The sequence below is a fragment of the Mauremys reevesii genome, linkage group 2, assembly GCF_016161935.1.
Source record: "Mauremys reevesii isolate NIE-2019 linkage group 2, ASM1616193v1, whole genome shotgun sequence".
In the NCBI taxonomy this organism is placed as follows: Eukaryota; Metazoa; Chordata; order Testudines; family Geoemydidae; genus Mauremys; species Mauremys reevesii.
In genome coordinates, this window is record NC_052624.1 from 123,568,819 (window position 1) to 123,590,855 (window position 22,037).

The following is a 22,037-nucleotide window of genomic DNA, read 5'->3' on the forward strand; positions in this document are numbered from 1 at the left end:
TTCCTGACTCAGAGAACTGATTTCCAGATCTATCCATCTCTCGTCCACTAGCAGCCTTTTCCACTCCAATCTTCACAGCTCTGTATGTCTCGCTATTGATACTCCTTCTGTTGGATCATCTGGGGAACCATTTGCTTGGTCTCCTGCATGTCCTGTAGGAGAAAAAGGGGCCTTCATCTGGCTCCTGGTTTGCAGCAAATATCCCATTCTGTCTCATGGTTTATGAGTGCAGCACGCCTACTCGCTCCATTTGCTTCTGAATCTGATCAGCTGCTGCGAGACCTCACTGTTTCTTGGTGAGCTCAGCATCTGTCTCTTTGCCCATCTGGCCTTTTCTGGTGCTTATTCATGTTTAGACCTTTCTTTGACTGCTCCCAGCCTTTTCACTTGAGAATCACTTAAAACTAATTCACTAGTGCTTAAAGTGTAAACCTCAGTAATATTAGTAAGCTGTGTGTAAATCCTGCATAACTGTGGCACTGTGATGGGGTTTGGGTAGCCTGCCTGCAATACCACAGAAAGAGAGTGCATGCTTGTTGCTCACTATGGTTGTCCCAGGCAGAGAGCCACAGTAGCAAGGCATTGTGAGGCACTCACGGTCTCGGGGTAAGAGGTGACACAACTCTTCTCTGGTCTGGATTGCACCCCAGAACGTGACAGCACCTCAGTGGCAAAATAGATGCAGTCACTGGTATGCTTATCTGTTTCACTGGCAGTGAATCATTCTCCCATACCAGGGTAACTAGTATGAACGATCAAGCAGCATGTTCTAGCAGGAACAAAATGTTTACCTATAGTATGGAGAGAGGAGGTATTCCCTTGTGGATAAAATAATGGAGATATCACAGTGCACATTTTAATAAACCCTGGAAGCATTGGCAACTGCAGCTTTGGGACTGATCAGTGACAATTGATAGACAATTGAGTCTCTTTCCTTCAGCCAATAAAACCACTGGGGATGGAACTAATTAACAGATTTTACTTTTAAATTCTCAGAAAATAAATTCAAGAAGTGTTGGTGTGATGCAATCCCTGGGGTGCAGCCTGGCACTGTGAGACCATTGTGCCCCCTTATCTTTCTCCAGCCTGGGCTGCTTCTCACAATGCTTTGTTAGTGACAAGCAGCAAACCCCTCCAAGCACTGTTATAACTCAGCGCAACAGCATATGGAGGCCCCCACCTAGCTAGATTGCATGAATGCTCCCAGAGTGATTCATGAATCACACAGGGAAAGGAACCAGCCAGATCCCACCCCAACACTGTACCTCAGGAATATACTGTTTTGCACTGCTCAAGATGAGCAGTGCAGATTTATTAATTGGTTCACCACTTCATCAATGGAAAGTGGATATACACCAGCCTTTGGAAACCTGAACAGATTACCAAACACGTCAGGCAAACTCTCTGGTAAAGATATAAACAGTTAAATTTATTGACTACAAAAGATAGATTTTAAGTGATTATAAGTGATAGGCAAAAAGTCAGAGTTAGTTACCAAAAGGAAATAAAATATAAGCATACAGTCTAAACTCTCAACCCTATTAGACTAGGCAACATCTAGATTAAGAAGTATTTCTCACCCCATTGGGTATTGCAGTACACAGATTTCACCCTGGAAACTTGGACCAGTCTCCTTTGTTGGAGTCTTAAGTCTTCTCAGTGTCCTTGTTGCTTGCAGCATAGGTGGGGGCAGGAGAAAGGCTCAGCATGGGGCTCCTGTGTTCTATTTTATACTCTCAGTCCCATGTGCTTGGAGAACACAAGTCCAGGCATGTCTGTTGGGCATTGCTGAGTCTCCAGGCAAGGTTGAGCAATTCCCCTGGTGTGATCTCATGCAGGCAAGTAATTGAATTGTAGCTCCCTTACTGGACAATGATTGTTGATGGGTTGTTGGACACCCCACCCGGGTGTTGGTTACTTTCCTTGCTGTTGTCTCTGAGCTAATATCTGGCCGAATGCCCCAACTTACAACATGTTTTAGTGACAACCATATAATATAATTCTCATAACTCCATATGCATTAATGATAGATATATATGGATAGAAAAATTACTTTTATCAGATCATAACCTTTCCCCAGATATCTCACACGGCCTGCTCTGTATGCAAGATCACAATTATATATAAATGAGGAATATGGGGGTTACAGGGTGCTCTCCCAAGGTACAGAATGTCACAGTTGAGTCCTCTCATCCTTTATTATGAAGTCATGATGAACTCCTGTATATTAATTAAAGGTACTTACAGTACATTTCCGCAGAGGAACTCGTTGCTTTGTGAAGGTGGGTGGGTACAGTGGGTGAACTCAAATGTGGTGTTTAGCACCTTTAACTTTATTTATATTTATAATAGTCCATGTACTTAGAATGAAGGATTATTACAAATATTGTGGTATCTGCTTAAATGGCTACAATAAGTAAATGCAAGTTTTTGAGTGTGTTCACAAATATTATCTCAAGTTAATGATGAGGAAACTGAAGCACAGAGATGCTAATGAACTTGCCTAATATCACAACAGAAATTATTGTCAGAGTGCTGAACAAATCTGGGTTTCCTGACTCCCATTTCCATAGTCACTGGGGTCACTGCCTCTAATACACTTTTTAAAAAGTATGTCATATTATGTAGACCCTTTCATGCCTGTGGTTGACAACAACCTTTTCTGGGCTGAGACTTGAGGGTATGTCTCTGCTGCAGTCAAAGGAGTGATTCCAGCACGGGTTGGCATATCTGCACTAGCATTAAGCTACCTAGCAAGGCTAAAAATAACAGTGAAGATTAGGTGGCACAGGTTTCAGCCTGGGCTGTACATTCCTGGGCTGTATGCCAGGAATCTTGGGTATATACTCCCATTGCTAGCATGCACACGCTTTCCCCCCAGCACTCTCTTTCACTGGAGGCATTCCTCCTTGTGTGTACATTTGTCTTTCTATCCTTTCTTCACATAGGAAAGGACTATTGGCAGAGGGTTATTTTCCTGCCGCATGGGGAGGGCAGATGACACTGAGCTTGTGCTCTAGGCTGAGTGACTTAGCTTATTCTACTTGATCTACTCTCAGATCAGGCACAGTAATAGAGTCCCAATCAATTGCTCACTCTGGTCTCTGCTGTAGCTTCTGCTTGAGGTAGAGAATGAAGAGTGAGGAAACTGCAGACTGCAAATGTGGGAAGTGAAGTTGCACAGTGGCATCTTGGGACACTATGGGATGGGAAAGAGGAGGTATCTGAGAGAGGCAGTAGGATTTGAGGAGAGAATGCAGCAGGGGAAGGGTTGGTTTATATTAGATACCAGGTAAGATTGATTATTTGTTCTTTGCTTAACATGTCTTCCTCCCGCTTCTTCTGTCACTCCTTCATTTTCTTATTTTGTTGCTTCTCCTCCCCTCATTTACTCTCTGGTGATGTCCCTTCGAGCACATTCCTTGGTCACTGCTCTCCCCTCTGCGGTTGAGCTCATACACTCTCATAACTTCTTATTGATGACACCCTCCTCTGCCAGGGCTGGCTCTAACTTTTTTTTGCCACCCCAAGCAAAAAAAAAAAAAAGGTGCCGCCCCGCCGTAACAAACCCCCCCTGAGTGCTGCCCCGCCGAAACAAAAACAACTCCCCCAAGCACCACCCCGCTCCGCCAAACCAAAAAAATAAAATAAAACCCCAAGCGCCGCCCCGCCGAAAGAACCCCCCACCGAGCAGCGCCCCACCGAAACAAACAAAAAAAACCCCAAGCGCTGCCCCGCCCCGGGGGAAAAAAAAAGAGCACTGCTCTGCCGAAACAAAAACAAACAAACAAAATAACCACCACAGTGCTGCCCCATCACCCCAAGATTGGCCACCCCTTACAAGGTGCTGCCCCAAGCACGTGCTTGGTCGGCTAGTGCCTGGAGCCGGCCCTGTCTTCTGCTGCTCCTCTTGGAGCCTCAGGCAGAAGCTTCCATTTGCTCCCATTTCTGTTACTGGGTATTCAGCCACTAACTCAAACCCAACATATTAAAAATGAAATTTCTTGTCCTACTCCTCCCGTAAAAAACTTTCTCCTTTCCTTTCCTTTATTATTATTATCCTTCCCACCATCTTTCTGGTCATCCAGGCTCACAACCTTTGTTATATTCAACTCTTCTCACTTCCTTTTCCATTTAGGCTGTTACTAAATCCTGCTGTTACTAATTCTTTTCTCATATTGTGAAAATCTGTCCCTTCACCTCCAGCCCCATTCTCAAAACTTTGGTCCATGCTTTGATTATCTCTTGCCTTGGCTACTGTACTTCTCCTTTCTAGCATCCCAAAATCTCACCATGTGTCTCCTCAAATCCTTTTGACAGGATGCAGTCAAAAGCACTTTTTACCCTCCTCTGCAACTATTTCATTTTCCCTCCTTTAGTCCCTTCACTGGTTTCCCATCCTTAATATTAAATTCAGACTTCTTATTCCGGGCTGCACAGTACTGCTTCTACTGAAATTTTATATTTTGTTGTTACCTTCTTGTTACTTACACAAATATTCTGCCATTCAGCTCTCTTTAATGCTGTTTTTGTCTTCTCCTTTCCATAAACAGCTATGCACCTTTTCTTATGCAGCCCCCTATGCCTGGAACATCCTCATGCTTCTCTCTTCAGATCCTTCCCTCATTAGCTTTCTGTTGCTGACTGCTACTCTGGCCATCATTCTACTTTGCCCAAACTTAAATATATTAAATCTGCATATTTTAAAAGGTGTATATATAGGAAGTAACAGACTGCATATATAACAAGTAGCATATCTCCTGATCAGGCCCTTTGTTGTTCCTCATCCTCCAGTACCTCATTTTGTGTTTGGTATAGGTCTTGACTTTTTTTTAAACCTTGTGTAAAATAAGGGCAATACACATCTGTAGCACTATAGAAATAATATACACAAGGAATTGTGCAAAGAAGAAAAATACAAGAGAAAATTAAGTCCAGAAACTAATTATAGAGAGATTCTATAACCTATTACTGACTCTTTCATACATTCCTCCTTTGTCTTGTAGTAGTTCTTAATCTGGATTTTTCAAATGAATGAACATTTTTCAAATATATCTTTTACTCTAATTTACTATGTTTCTGTGGCCTATAGAAGACAGAGTGATTCTTGAAACCTGCATGACATTTTTTCTAGTCAATTCCATAATAGTCACCTACAGGTTTTTTCCTATTTAGTAAAAGAGTTGACACTTTCATTTTTCATAAATTATTTCTTTACATGTTCATTTTAACCAAGTATTATTTTCTATTAATTGTCCTCATGTAACATCACAACATAATCACACACAATGGGTGAGAGATTCCGTGTTGTGCTTCTAAGAGGTGGAGCATAGAATTTGCAGTCCAGGGCCGAGGGGGATAAAATGACTTTAAGACGTCTTTGCACCTTCTTGATTCTGGGTCGCTAGCCTGCTTAGATAGTGTATGTAAGTTATAGAAGCCTCCCTGGACTGTCCTGTCTCTGATAACAGTGTGTGCTGTGGTTCTGCCCTACCACAGCCCTCCCGCCCCCATGCCAGAACTTGTGAGAAGGTCCTTGGAAGACAGCCTTACAGCTGTCTTCTGCAGAATCTGTACCACAGGAATTATCTCTGAGGGTACGTCCAGACTACCCGCCGATATATCAATCCCCGAATGCGCTCCCCATCGACTCCGGAACGCCAACGGAGCGAGCGGCAGTAGTGGAGTCGACAGGGGAGCCGCGGACTTCGATCCTGCGCCGTGAGGACGGGAGGTAAGTCGGAATAAGATACTTCGACTTCAGCTACGGTATTTCCCTAGCTGAAGTTGCGTATCTTACATCGACACCCCCCCCAGTGTAGACCAGGCCTCAGATAGTTCGAAAGTGATTCCATTTTGGTCCTTTTACCTGGCATAAAAGATGTGGAGTAGGGATGAGAATCACACACAATGTGATAATTTTTTTAACTTTCACTTACTAAAGATGCACATTTTCGTTTGTGTTTTAACCTCTCCCATCCCCACCAGTCAGGGCTTTTATTCATGAGTTATGGAGAGGGAAATGATCTTGTGATTAACTAGTTCCTAGTTTTGCTGTACATGTCCTATGTGACTTGGGACAAATCACTGAATGTCTCTGTGCCTCAGTTCCTCATCTGTTAAATGAGGGCACAACTTCCTTACCCTCATGGGTTTTATAAGAAAAAATCCATTCAGGTTTGAAGTGCTTATATGTTCATGTGATTGGACAGAGAGGGATTTGCTGCTCATCCTTGAATGCTAATCAGCTTTAGGTAAAACTGTGTTTGTTTCACTTCAGGGATTGCTTTAGGTACCAAAGGTGCTTCTGGGCTATTTCCTTCTGAAGCAGCAGAATGGCTTTGCTATCGTGCTTTCATTATCAAACTGACAAACCACAAAGTTATCTACAAGTGCCTTCTTAGGTTCCTAAAAATATGTAAGTACAGAGTCACATTGAAAGTGAAACTTTTTAAATATAGATAATGTATTCAAATCTGCTTATGCACATGCAGACAAAAATGGTATAATTTTTCACCATTGCCTGCAGCCCTGCTCTAGTTAAAGAAGTGTCATTTCTATTATGTGACACTTATTAAAGGTTTATGTAAACTAATTGTTTAACTTGTATTAGCCAAATATGGGTATAGAAATTCTCTGCCTATTAAATGAGTTGTGATTTAAATGCTCTAATTATTACCCCAAAAATACATAACTGATGCTTAAAATATCCTCCAAGAACATAAACTCTTGGCAAAAGATTGACATTGGGAACCACTAGTTTTAACAGAAAATCATCATTGTGCCATTTATATTGTATATACTCAGCATGATTGCTATTGTCAAGGTTCTAGAGCTCTTCCATTCAGTTTTATTTTACTTATTTTTCTTTTTTTTTTGCTTTTGTTTTAAACTTTGTAATGTTCTAAACACAAGCATATACAGAGGTGCACAAGATTTGTTCAGGTATAAAACCCAGGACTCTAATATAACAGGATCAAGGCACATCCATTTCCCACAATCTTTCAGAAGAAACATGGCAAATTAAATGCTTCTGTAACCTACACTACCACGTTGTGGCTCTGTCACACTGTAGCAGCTAGACCACTGCAAGAAAGATAGGATCTAAAGCAAATCTTAATTTAAACAACTGCTTAACTGATTACACCTACCACCTTTCTTAGGGTTCTTTGAATTTTGATTGCTTAACTAAAGAAAAGGACTACAGAGTTAAATATAGTTTTGTAGAATTTTATTAAATATCCTTAATGAAAGCAACTAATAGTATAGGATATGTGATACAGCAGGGCCAGAGGGCACCAGGAGAGTGATAGATGGGAAAGACATAAACCCCAGGATGATCAGAGCCTTATTTCTTGTGGACTGAGGAGAGGTTACTACAAGTTAATTAGAGCACCCGGAGCCAATTAAGGCCCTGCCAGAGACCTAATAAAAACCTCTGATTCCATCAGACAAGGAGGGGGGAAGGATAGCTGACTGTAGTTTGAAGGAGTACTGTTGTTAACCAGAGGATCACAGTACCAGAAAAGGCAGAGCAGAGGGACTCCCCAGGCACAGAGGACTGAGGGAAACCCTACCCAAGGAGGGAGAGGGAAGGAAGCCCGCAAAGCTGAAGGGGCTGGGACCCTGAGTAGGGGATAGGCCCGAGTCCCTTCCCGCTCTCCTTCTCTCTCCCACCAGGGCACTAGTGGAGCCTTCGATGCCCAAGAATAGGGGCAAGAGGTGGCGCCCTGACCCATCACACGAAAGGAAAGCACAGGACCCACCATAATAGTGCCAGCCATTTGCGACATGTGGTGTGAGGAGTGGGATTCCGTACTGTGAATTTAATCCTGGGTCAGCTAAAACCATCCCTTCCCCAAGATGGTCAGCGTGGTCAAGGCACTAGTGCAAGCCACAGCGGCCCAACAGGAGGCTACCCTGGTCCAAGCAGCTGCCCAACAGGACATGGTATGGCTGCAGCAGGAGACCAATCGCCTGCTGATGAGCCAGGACAGCACTGTGCTGCATGAAGTGGTGAACCAGGTGAAGGCCCTTATGGAGCTGAGCCATGAGTGCGATGGGACATGGACTGTATGGGCCAACAATTGCCTGCAGAAAATGATGCGGGAGGAAGATGTGGAGGCATACCTCTTGGCCTTCGGAGGGCAGCCCTGTGGGAGGGCTGGCCCTGAGATCAGTGGTCAGGAGATGAGGCACAATGGACCAGGAAGCCAGTCCCAACCCTGAGGCCCCAGACTATTGAGAACTCCAGGAGAACTGTAACTGGAAGGAGGGGCGCCGAGGAATGGCCTGAAACCATGAAGGGACCTGAGGACTTGCGGGGGAGGGGGAGTGGGCTGAATAGCCCAAGGCAGAGGATGACAACCAGGGTAAGGTATCGGTGTTATCAGTGTGGGAGAATTGGGGCACATAGCAGCCCAGTACCCCCGCAGGGACGAGCCCATGCAGTGCAATCTGGGGGATCACAGGGAGCAATGTAGCCTGATGGGCCTGGTGGGGGTTGCAGTGACCCCACATGGGTACACCTGTGATTGGTAAAAATGAATGGCATTGAGACCACAGATTTGGTGGATTCTGGGAGTGCTGTCATTCTGGTCTCAGAGAAGTTAGTGGGGCAAGACCAACTGACCTGGGCCAAAAACACAGGAGTAACATGTGTCCATGGCACTGTAAATTTCTACATCACGATTCCAGTGCGGATTGAGATCCAGGAGAATACTACCAAGGTGACCGCAGGGGTGGTCCCCAGACTCCTCTACCTGGTCTTAATCGAGAGGGACTTCCAGGGTTTGAGAACCTCAAACCCCCCCCCCACCCACCCGCTCCCATAGAGCTAGGGGAGGGTAGCAATCCCTGGGCTGAGATCAAGGCACCCATGGATAACCATGCCCTAATTTTTGCCAGACTTGCCCCAGAATTATTTTCACCATCCAGAAGCCCTGGAAATCTAGGCAGGAAAGGAGGGCAAATAAAAGGTTAGGAACCAGGATTTTGGCAGGGAACCAGAAAGCCAGCCTGGTTAGTAGGCAAAGTCGTCCAGGAGGCCAGGAGACAACTTGGACCAGTGAGGATCCGGAGGCAGTCCCCAGCACCAGTAAGAGCAACTTACGGGGCAGAGTTGAAACCCATCCCATAAAATTAGGCCAGATTGGTCCCGCACATGAGAATTTCGGGAATGACCAAGCCTATGATCCGCTATATGCAAACATGAGGGAGCAGATAGTGGAGGTAAACAGCATGCCCATAGAGAGGAAATCCAAAGGCCCAGAGCCATACTATGTGGTCAAATGCAATCTGTTGCACTGTTGTAGTCCAGATACGGAGGGGAAAGATAGATCAGCTCTTAGTACCACGGAAGCACACAAGGGCAGTGTTAGAGCTATCTCAGAGCCATTTATTTGGGGGATACCCTAAGAGTAGATAAGACCCTGGATGAAGTCCTAAGGAGGTTTTACAGGTGGAAGTCCAGTGCTATTGTGCCTCCTGCCCAGAATGCCAGTTGCACAGCTCTCAACCTCATTTTCAGGCCTCGTTCGTGCCCTTGCCTGTTTTTGAAGTCCCTCTCAAAAGGATAGCCATGGACCTAGTGGGCCTGATAGAAAGATTGGCCTGGGGCCACTGAAGCAAACTCTTCATCCTTGACTATGCCACATGGTGCCCAGAAGCCATTCCCCTAAGAAGCCCCAAGGCCAAGGCAATAGCAAAAGAACTGCTCCAGGCTTTCGCTAGAGTGGGCATCCCTAAGGAGATCCTGACCTACCAAGGGAGTCCCTTCATGTCAAAATTAATGAGGGACTTATGTACCTTACTCTGCATTCAGGCCTTACATACCTCAGTCTATCATCCTCAAACAGATGGCCTGGTCAAGCGATTTAATCGTACCCTCAAAAGCATGATCCGGAAGGTGGTGGCTCGGGATGGAAATGACTGGGATACTCTTCTACTGTACCTGATGTTTGTGATATGGGAGGTCTCCCAGGCATCTATTGGATTCTCCACCTTCAAGCTACTATACAGAGGCCACCCACGCAGCATATTAGATATCACCAAGGAGAATTGGGAAGAACAGCCCAACCCAGGGAAGAATGTCATTGAGCATGTGGCACAGATGAGAGAGCGAGTAGCCCAAGTGACCCCCATAGTAGGAGCGCATTTAGAGAAAGCACAAGAGGCCCAGCGGACCTATTACAGGTACCGGGTGAAAGCATGAAGATTTCAGCCAGGAGAACAGGTGCTGGTGCTGGTATGGCCATATGAGATAGTGGAAGTCATTGGGGAGCATTGGGGTGGACTATAAGGTAAAGCAACCAAGACTGCCGAAGGCCCGAGCAGGTCTACCATGCTAACTTATTGAAACCCTGGCATGATCGGGAGACATGCCTGGTCACCCAGGGAGCTCCACCCCAGGCATATGGCCCACAAGGGCAGATGAGGATATCCCCCAAAATAACCCTGGAACAATGACCAGAGATCATTGATATGATCCAGCAGAACCAAGATGTGTTTTCGGTGCAGCCAGGCCGTATGACAACTGTCCAACACCATATCGTCACATGCTCCGGAGCAAGGGTAACAATAAAACCATACCAAGTTCCGGAGGCCAAAAGGGAAGAAATTAGGATGGAAGTGAGGAGGTTTTGTAACGACTTCCGGAAATTGAACGAAAATATCCCAGTTCGATGCCTACCCAATACCATGCATCGATAAGCTAGTTGATCAGTTAGGCAAGGCCTGATATTTGACCACCCTGGACTTCACCAAAGGCTATTGACAAATCCCCCTGGTTGAGGACACCAAGGAGAAGACCACCTTCTCTACACCCGACAGCCTCTTCCAATATACTGTCCTCACATTTAGGGCCCCTGCAACATTCCAACAACTAATGGACAAATTATTACGACCCCACTCCTGACTGAGAGATGCACCTAAGAAAAGTAGAAGTGGTACTAGATGCCCTTAGACAGGCCAGCCTCAGCGCCAACCCTCCCAATTGCACGAGAGGGCTAGCTGAGGTATGTAGTAGAAAAGGGCTTGGTGAAACCCCAATGGAACAAAGTAGAGGCAATACAGGATTGGCCCCGACCGGTCCACAAAAAGCAAGTCAGAGCATTCCTAGGGATAGTGAGGGACCCACCCTAACAGTGTCGGCCATTTGCCACAGCTATAAGAAGACAAAAATAGCACTGGAATATGATTTGGTATTAACTAGAAAATTAGTTGATATAACCATTCAGGTTTTAGAATCAAATAACACAACCAGAACAGAGAATAACACTTATAGTCAATCACTATCTTGAGAGGGTGACATTGTTTAGATTTTTGATTGAGTCTTTCAGAATAGATCTTCACTTGTGCCAATTGGTTATCTATTATGAGGTTGCTAACACAATAGAGGGGGGAAACAATCATAAACTAAAGTATAAGACATGGTCAATTACTTACAGGCCAATTCAATGTCTCCCTCCTAATGGATCTATAATAGTGTACCTTTTTGACCTACTTCCCCACAAATTACAGCAGCCCCAAGGTCTGTCTATTACTCCTATCAAACAGAAACTCGTACATTTATGACAAACTGTATAGCTTAAGTACAGTTCAAGAGGCTTGTACACTTGGTCTGTTTTATGTCTGTATACACCTAGTACTTGAAAGGCTATATGAAACCATTCACTATGGTAGATACATGTACAGTGTCATGCATTCTTAGTTAACAACAGTAACTTGTTCAGTTTCAAAGCTACTTTACAACAATCTTGATTGGAGCCTGTTACAAAACAAGGACACACGCTGCAACTCTGTGACAATCTTTAAAGTGTATACACAAGTATGTACACTTTTTTACTTACTGGGTACCCAGTTTCAGGAAGTGGTCAATTGATTGATTTGGTTCGTCACCCAAGAGAGAGTTTGTGTATTACTGTGACACTTTCTTTGGGTGTGCAGAATCATAGGTCACCATCTTACCCCCCCCCACCCCCTCGCCTCAGCTAGAGAGAGACTTGCTGGTGCTTAACTGTGTGTCAGTTCTCTGAGACTCATGGTCAGTTAGCTGCCCAAACAAACTCCTCGGAACTTTGCCAGCCCTTACTTTGCCTTGCAGATTAATACTGGATGTTTCTCAGTCCCCAAACTCTCCAGAAGTGTTCCCCTGTAGTGTGCAGCCCCTGTCACCAGACACTCTCAGTAATTATCAGGTCAGCTGCCCTCAAAGAGACAGTGTTCACACCACTGGAAGATTACAACTAGGATCAGGTCCTTTATAACAACATAGCACTGTATGATGAAAACAAATATAAGTTTATTAACAAAGAACGGAGATTCATAGATCCAAGTTTGTTGAGTAGGAATAATGGAAACAGAAATGGTTACAAATGAAACAAAAGTATAACAGGCTTTCTAGAGACTTAAACTCAACAGGCTACCATCCTTTGTTTACAAAATCTTGTCAAACCAGCTTGTATAAGACAAATTAAGCCATAGGTGTTGGTACAATCATCTTCGGACATACCTTGGACATACCTTGGTTTGCTCCAGTAAGCAACTTAACTCCATAAGTCACTTTGCGTGGGCCCTTCTGCAGTTTATCCCTTGGCCAACTTTGTAGTTATGCTTGCTCAAGTGGCAGTTCCTCTATCAACATTTGTATAAATTCATACAATTTATATGAAGTCTCTCCATATTTTTTGATGCTCTTTAAACTTGTTTTAACATTCCTTTATACAATGCAAAGTTACTTCAAGACTTCCTCCAGCAGGCCAGAATAACTATATAATTTTTTCATTTCTGTTGTTTTAACAACAATGATGGGACTATGCTATGTATTTTTTTAAACTGGCTAACAAGTTTTCTCCTATTTTTAGGCTTTTTCTGAGAAAGATAAATCTGTTTTGTTTGATTTGGTGTTTTGTCTGTGTGCCCTTCTTAACATTCTAGTTAGACATAAAGTTACTACCTCACGTAGGGGTATGTTAATTATTGGAATCTATCTAGTAACTAGGTGGGAGCACTCCACCTCACAGATGGATCTGATGTGGGTCAGAGGAGCAATTGGAGAGGAGGTACCATGACAAGAGAGCGAGGCAATTTGGAAGCTCCTTCACCATAGCCTCAAGTGTTCAGGCTCAGTCCCTGGGTCTCACAAGCAGCTGTGATGTCCCTCAAGAGGGAGAGTATATGGGTTGCAGCCTTAAACCCAATCCCAGAGTGTTCTTAGGACCCAGTAGGCAAGGCCTTTCTAGTGTAGCCTCGCTAGGTATATCAGGGAAAGAAGTCCTGTAGGAGGTACTAGTGTCCCACCCCTTCCCACAGGTGGGGAATCACACCCAGCCTGTCCCTCTGGGTAACGCTCAGGACAGTGAAAGATGGGCTGCTTCTCATCCCACTGAGATAATGTATAGTGGGATAAGGTCCCATTTTACAATACTCCTGCCCTAACCCCAGGCATTATGAATCAAATAGTTACATTTCTGATTATTTCATTCCGTGCTCAAGTGTCCTTATAAACACACTATTTGATTTCAGTTCCTATTATTTGCTTTCTCTTTCGGCACAGGTGATAGCATAAGCATACATAACTACAAATATTAGCCTTACTTCTTCACTTGGTCACTAAACTAAACTAAATCAATATGAATGCAACCCCTTTTCCAACCTAACAGGATTGCCGATAAGGTAAACTCTGACAATAAAGTATACAGTATTTTGCCCAAAGCTATATATATAGTTGACTTCCATTTTATACATATAACTTCATTTAATCACAGTATCAGGTTCCATTAAGTTCCCTATTATCCGACACATCATATAATATCTTAATGTTTGATATCAATTTTTTAAATTCATTTATTCACAGACAGGGAAAAAAGGAAATTTCTTCAGCTGTACCAACAGTGCATTCTTGTGAAAGGCAGCAAAAACATTGTTTCCTCAGACAGTCTGAAGAAACCTTGCTCTTAGATCTTGAGTATTTTCCCTTCATCTCTCTGTCCTGTCTTTTCTTAGTTGCCTTGATGCCCAGGCAGTTCTCAAATAGTAATAACTCATAACTTTGGGGCCTTAGTTACTGCACCATATATAGAGGTATATGACTCTGCTGCTGTTTCTGTGCTAAGACAGATGTTTCTTTATCTCAAGTGGCAGCATGTCATGCTTTTACATCCAAAGATCCTGGGTTCAGTCCCCATTTACCACCTGTACAACAGTCATGTTATTTTTGTGTGCTGTTTGTAATCACTGAAGCGCAATCTCATCCAAAAGCTAGGAATAGAAAAGGAATCCTGACACACAAGTATTTTTGAGACATTTGGGCAACTCCGTCATAATGTATATGTTTTTTCTCCCTTTGTGGGTTGGTCCACACAGAGGATAGATATCATGCTTTCCCCCTCATTCCTATAACAGAAGTGGAAGATGTTTCACTGATTCTGAAAGTTTCTGATTGCCTAGTTGAGGGTGTGTGTGACGGATTCCCCAGGGTGCAACCGAAACTGGGGTACCTCTGAACTCTGTCTTACCAACCTGGGCCCCCCTCTCACACTGTGATACTGTGACAAGCTGCAAACCTCTCCAGGTACTGCACTTACACGGACATTCACAGGCAGGGACACACCCAGCTGCGTTACACACAAGCTTTCCTAGCCACTCATAAACCAACACTAGAGAGGCTCCAGCCAGTTCCCCAGAGCTCCCCAGCCTAGGACCCCAGACCTGTACCATCTTGCCCTGTCAGAAATCTGATCAGTGTGTTTATTACCCAGTTCATCTTTCCCTCAATGTGGAGAGGACATGTACCAGCTCTTGTCCCTGAGCAGATTTCCCATGCACCTCAAGCAAAATCCACTGTTATAGGTCAACTATGAAACAGATGTATTAATGACAGAAAGATAGATTTTAATTGATTGTATGTAATAAATGTATAGATCAAAGTTGGTTACCTAGGAAATAAAAGTAAAATTGCAATCTAAGTAATATAAATTAGATAGGATTTAAATCAGGCAGTGTCTCACCTTGATAGATGGGAGTTCCTTAATACACAGGCTGAGATTCTCCTTTCCAGCCTGGGACCACCTCCCCAGATCAAAGTTTTGTTCCTCCAAATGTGTTTCCAGGTGTTGAGTTGTGGGGAGAATGAGGCCAAGTGACGGTCACTTCTTCCTTTTATATTTTCTTCCCGCTTGCTGGAAAGATCCTTTGCTATGACGTGAGTCAAACAGTCTCCATTGTCTACATGCTATCTCTGAGAGGTTTCCATTGTATACAGTTCCTGGGGTAGTCCTTTGTAATGGGTATTCCCCTTAATGGAGGGCAAACGCTGTCTTGCATCTCCATTGTTGTACCTGAAAGGCTGGTTGTGGGTGTTTCCAACCTCACAACATATTTCAGTAACACACACGCAGCAAAACTTCATAACTTCCAATAAAACGATAGCACATACAACCCAACAGGATATTAATATTCAACAGATCAAGACTTTTTAAATGATCCCTTACAAGGGCCTACTTTGTACAAAACATATCAAAATTATATCACCATGGTGAATATGGGAGTGCCAGGGTGTTGCTTTGAGGTACAGTGTGTTACAGGGTGACAAAAGTATATTTTTATAAAGTTAGTGTAAAGACCTTAGACTATTTGTTGAAATGACTTTATGTTGCAAAACAGTCTGTGTAGAAGTTAATTTGAATGTTAATGTTTAACTGTTGCATTTTGATTAATGAGAACTCCCTCTTTAAGAACAGAATGTGGCAAATAGAGTATGTTTGATACTGAGAGGAAAGTGTGGGGGGGGGTTGCCTGTGAATCCAGAGAGTGGAAGAACTTGCTTGTGTAAACATACATTTATTATATATTTCCAGAAAGCAAGCCTCATTCTCACAGATGTAGCATTAATATTAGGGCATTGCTAATGGGCCTCTCAATTATAGGTCACTGGTTTTGAATCCTGCCCAGCTCAACAGGGATTAAAAGTTGTTCCCATCTAATGAATGTTTGGCAGCTCCTATATGAGATGAGTTTAGGGAGTCTGACATCAAACTCACAACCTACTGCAAAGAATGGTAGTAAGTGCTTCTGTTCAAGGGCCATATCTTGGGTCTTATCTAAACACAAAAGCTGTGCCATTTTGACTATACTGGTACAGTTAAAGCAACACATCCTAGTGTGGATGCAGTTATACTGGTTTAAGTGTGCTTATACCTGTATAGCTATTCCTGTGTGTGAAAGGAGATTAAGATATATTGGTACAAGGCACCTTTTTACTGGTATAAATAAGTCTACTGTGGGCTTTGTACTAGTATAGCTCTATGGGCAAAAAAATCAAATCCCTGAGTAACATAGTGTGACAGACTCAGACCAGAAAGATATAAGAGAGTGGTGGATGGCAGGTATACCAGCCTCAGGGTGAGCATGTCTCTGTTTCCCCAGACCAATTAAGACACCTGATGCCAATTAACCAGGTAAGGCTGTCAGGCTAATGGAGACAGCTGGAAACAATCAAGGTCCCACTCATACTGCTTAAAAGCTCTCCTTCCGGTTCCCTCAAAAAGGCCCCTAGGTGAAAAGAGCTGAGGTAAGGGTGAAGCCAGAAAAAGGGGATCACAGGGAAGTGGCACAGGGAATCAAAGCAGCTCCAGGGGTGAAGGGGAAGCCGCAAACAACTGCTACTATTAGGGTCCCTGGGCTGGAACCCAGAATAGAGGGTGGGCCCAGGTCCCTCCCTCCCCGCATTCTATAGAGACCCCCTTGAGAGGGGAGGCAGGCCTTGGTCCAGGCAGGAGGCCAAACTGCGCCTATTAAGCTCAAAGGAGCAATAGAGACTGTGGGATATTCCCCCTCCCATAATAGCCTATGATGAAGGTAGCTCGGTAGGCTGCGACCCTTGCCATTACTATGAGAAAGCGAGGTCACATTGAGGGCCTTAGCGACCTCCTGAGGCCACTGAATCCGCCCGAAAGCGTGGGACCCACCATGTATGGCTTGGAGCTTTTTCACAATAGTTAAACTGGTACAAAATCTCTGTGTGTGAACCAGGCCTAACTATGTGTTTGAACAATTCCTAGCACAGTAGGGACTGCTGAGCTGATCTTAATAGGGTCCTCCAGAAAGAACTTCTACAGAGGGGCCAGAATCACCTTACTCACTAAACATTTGTGAGAGCTGACAACATAATTGCATCACACACACTGGGAGTGGGCAAGAAGAATTCAAAAGCCAGGTGACAAACAAAAAATGTAATTAAATCTTTTTATAAAAAAAATCTTATGACTTTGGGGAGGGCTGACTCACAATTTGTGAACTTCTGGAGTTGGCAATATTTCCTTCTCTATTTTTGTTTTTAATCGTAATTTAAAGGTGAAACTAAAAGTAAATTTCCCGAAAACCCAAATAAATGATTAATTTAAAGTTCTATTCTGAAATGTGACTGTTTTAAAAAAAAGAAGGCATTATAGTGTTCCATATTCATTGTCCCTCAATGAATTCTATATCAAGTTTGCTCAGTTCATGTGTCTGAGTTAATTCTATTCTACAATAACATGAGCAGTAAAACCTGTCTTTACAAGTATGTATGTTCTCTGGTTTTGATGTTTTCTAAAGAGTTGTCTATCTTGCAAATGTAGCAAATGGGGTCTGAATGTCAAGCTGTGTTTTCTGGTTACTGCGTCATCACCAGAAAGTGTTATTCCCCAAAGGAATTTGTGTGTGTAGTTAAGGTGCAATTAGGGTGTGTAAACCTGAATGCATCTAGGTAAGTTTTATGCAATAAGAATTTAGGCTATGTCTACATTGTGCCTCAGTGCAGACAACAGGTGTGAATTTCAGAGTGCACCGAAGTGCTGCTCTGTAACTGTCCACATGGACACTGCTGGTGTGCACTAAAAGGTACGTAGTTAACGTTACCATAGTCTTTCAAACAGGACTACATTAATGTGAACTAAGTACCTTTTAGTTCATGCCAGAAGTGTCCACACAAGACAGTTACAGCACAATGCTTAGGGGCATTCTGTAATTCGTACTTGTGTAGTCTGCACTGCAGCACAACGTAGGTAACCCTACTAATTCTGTGGATAATGCACAAGACAGAAAAAAAAAATCCATATTACTCTCCCTTGCTGCTATGGACTTGGCAATGATAATAGGACTAAAATAAAATAAAAAATTGTTACTACTTTTAAATAAGCAATTGTGAAGTCGGTTATCTATAGGAAGCACATTTCCCAGCAAGAAGGAGACATATTAATATAGTCATTTATCTGACTACTACTGTATTTCAGACCTCACAAAAGCAGAGAAATTTAAAATTAGGCTTCAGAGTAGCAGCCGTGTTAGTCTGTATCTGCAAAAAGAACAGGAGTACTTGTGGCACCTTAGAGACTAACACATTTATTTGAGCATAAGCTTTTGTGGGCTACAGCCCACTTCTTCGGATGCATGTTCTTTTTGTAAAATTAGGCTTGTTACTCTGTCTTGAAAGGGGCACTGTCAACCTGGGGGGAGAGAGTAATACATAAATTTAGGAATACATTCTCTCTTTAACACACTAGAAACCTCAAAGTGAGATTTGTTTTCCTGTCAGAATTTTAATTCCCAGTTTTGCTGGTCGTTTTCACACGTTCCTGTGAAGGTGGAGAGGGTTTGTTCACATGTCTTCCTACTTCCTGTTCATGTGCTTGAGGTTACTGACAACTTTCTCATGCATTTTCCTCATTCACATTAAAGGAACAGCATGTGTCTGAGTAAATACTATTCCACAATAACATGAGCAGGTTAACATAAACATGTTTTTACAGGTATGTGTGTTCTCTGGTTTTATTTGCACAACACTGTGACCTCTGTCTACAGGCTATAGTTCTTCCAATAAAACAAGGTACCAGTCAGTTTTCATCCTTTGTCCCATCCTTTTGTATGTCCTGGGTACTTCCTAACAGACTGATTTTTTTCCCCCTCAACCCCATTTGAAACCAACCTCCAAAAATGTTCCTATATATATCCCAATTTTGTGACTTTCCCCACACACAACGACAATTAACATATACACAACTCAATCTTGCTTCATCCTTACACAATCTTGCCCCCACAACCACATCACTCCCCCCCACCTGTTTTGTTCCCCCAGACACGCAACACACATCACTGTATTCCCCCTCTCCCTACATAATTACCATATCTCCCACATAAACACATCACTGTACACAGCAGTGTTTCAACCCATGCTCAGATAGGTGGATCTGCTCTCCTGCACCCAATGGGTCAGGGGTATCTTGACACCATATCTGGCTCCATACCTCCACATAGCCTTAGAGGGAAGGGAAAAGAAACACACTTCATACTCCAGACACTTATTTTTCATTGAATTGTAAATTTCGAGGCCGGAAGGAACCATTATGATCTAGTCTGACCTTCCTTATAACACAGGCCATAGAATTTCACTCAGTAATTCCTGCATCAAGTCCATAATATCTGTTTTAACTAGAGCATATCTTTTAACAAGACATCCAGATTTGATTTTAAAGTCTTCAAGACATACAGAATCCACCACATCTGAAGGTAAGGTGTTTCAATGGTTAATTACCATCACTATTAAAAATGTGTGCCTTATTTCCAGTCAGAATTTGTCTATCTTCAACTTCCAGCCATTTTTACTTACACCTTTTATCTGATAGATAAGAGCCCTGTGCTACTAGAAATCGTCTCCCCATCTTAGCCCTGGTCTACACTATGAGTTTAGGTCGAATTTAGCAGTGTTAGGTCAAATTAACCCTGCACGACCAAGCCTGTTTTGTCAACTTAAAGGGCTCTTAAAATCGATTTCTGTACTCTTCCCTGGCAACGGGGTTAGCGCTAAAATCTATCTTGCTGGGTTGAATTTAGGGTAGTGTGGATGCAATTCAATGGTATTGGCCTCCAGGAGCTATCCCAGAGTGCTCCATTGAGACCGCTCTGGACAGCACTCTCAACTCAGATGCACTGGCTAGGTAGACAGGAAAAGCCCTGGGAACTTTTGAATTTCATTTCCTGTGTGGCCAGCGTGGCGAGCTGATCAGCACAGGTGACCATGGAATCCCAGAATCTCAAAAGAGCTCCAGCATGAACCAAACAGGAGGTACTGGATCTGATCGCTGTATGGGGAGAAGAATCTGTGCAGCCAGAACTCTCTGTTCCAAAAGACGAAATGCCAGTATATTTGCCAAAATCTCCAATGGCATGATGGACAGAGGCTACAACAGGGACACACTGCAGTGCTGCATGAAAGTTAAGGAGCTGAGGCAAGCCAACCAAAAAACAAAGGATGCAAACAGTCTCTCCAGGTCAGAGCCACATACATGCCGGTTTTATGATGAGTTGCATGCATTCTGGGGGTGGCCCCTACCACTATCCCACCACTGTCTGTGGACACCTGAAAGGATGGAGTCTCATGCAACACGGATGAGGAGTTGGAAGATGAGGAGGAGGTTGTGGATAGTGCACAGCAGGTGAGCGGAGAATCTCTTCTCCCCAGCTGCCAGGAACTGTTCATCACCCTAGAGCCAATACCGTCCCAACCCTCCCAAGGCGGGCTCCTGGACCATGAAGCCGGAGAAGGAACCTCTGGTGAGTGTATCTTTGTAAATATAATACAGGGTTTTAAAGCAAGCATGTTTAATAATTAATTTACCATGCCAAGGCAGTAGGAAGTAGTCTGGAATCATTGCAGAACAAAACCTTGCATGCGGTGCGGGGAGGCCCATTCGTGGCTGACACGGATCTTCCCTGATACTAGCCACATGGTGTGTGTGTGGGGGGGTGAGGCAGTCATCCCAGAGAATTGAGTGGAGAGATTTGGATTGTACTGCACATTCACCCTAAAACCACAGTCCCTCCTTTTAAATGGCCAACCCAACGGGCTTTTCTTGGTATGGGAAAGGAGAGCGCTGCTGTTTGAAACCATTCCCACATGTTATGAAGGTTGAAGAAGCCAAAACCCTTTGCCTTACCATGGCTGCCTGCAAGCCGAATTCTGTTGCCCAGCCGAGCATGTGTGATGTCTCACACCAAACAGGCAGGCACTCAATATAAGAGGCAAAATCTGACCTTGTACCAAAAGCACTTGTGCTATGTAATGTGAATCATTTGATTCAGTGTGAAATAGTCTTCCCTTTGTTCTCTAAAATGTATCTTTTTAAATACTACTCTCCCTTTTTTCCCTCCCACAGCTGCAAATGTTTCTACGCTCCCCCTATCATCTCCGTCCCAGAGGCTAGTGCAGATTAGAAGGTGAAAAAAACGCACTCGCGACAAGATGTTCTCAGAGCTCATGCAGTCCTCCCACACCAAAAGAGCTTAGCAGAATGCATGGAGGAAAACAATGGCAGATTCCAGGAAAGCATTAAATGAACATGATGAGAGGAGGGAAGAGCACGCTGAGAGGAGGCAGGATGCAATGCTGAGGCTAATGGGGGAGCAAACTGTATCTGTTGGAGCTGCAGGAAAGGTGGCAGGAGCACAGACCACCACTGCAGCCCCTGTGTAGCCGCCTTCCCTTCTCCTCAAGTTCCACATCCTCCTCACCCAGATGCCCAAGAACGCGGTGGGGGGAGGCTATGGGCACCCAGCCATTCCACCCCAGAGTACTGCCCAAGCAACAGAAGGCTGGCATTCAGTAAGTTTTGAACTGCAGTGTGGCCTTGTCCTTCCCTCCTCCCCTCATCCAGCACCCCACCCAGTGCTTCCCTCCTCACCCACCCCTCCTGGACTACCTTGCTATTTGCCCCCTTATTTGTGTGTCGAATTAATAAAGAATGCATGATTTTGAAACAATAATGACTTTATTGCCTCTGAAAGCGGTGATTGAAGAGGGGAGGTCAGTTGGCTTACAGGGAAGTAGAGTCAACCAAAGGGGCGGGTTTTCTTCAAGGAGAAACAAAGAGAACTGTCACACCGTTGCCTGCCAGTCATGAAACTGGTTTTCAAAGCTTCTCTGATGCGCAGGACGCCCAGCTGTGCTCTTCTAACCACCCTGGTGTCTGGCTGTGTGTAATCGGCCGCCAGGCGATTTACCT

The 22,037-nt window shown here is 43.9% G+C and overlaps 1 protein-coding gene across 3 annotated transcripts in view; it reads left to right on the forward strand.

The window, feature by feature from the left end:
* Window positions 1-22,037, forward strand: part of TERT (telomerase reverse transcriptase) — a 127,677-nt gene that overhangs the window by 99,640 nt on the left and 6,000 nt on the right. For all 3 annotated transcript variants that reach the window (XM_039522697.1, XM_039522698.1, XM_039522699.1), the window contains one exon: window positions 6,281-6,418. In XM_039522697.1, the coding sequence (XP_039378631.1) occupies window positions 6,281-6,418 (138 nt within the window). The remainder of the gene's footprint in view (window positions 1-6,280; window positions 6,419-22,037) is intronic.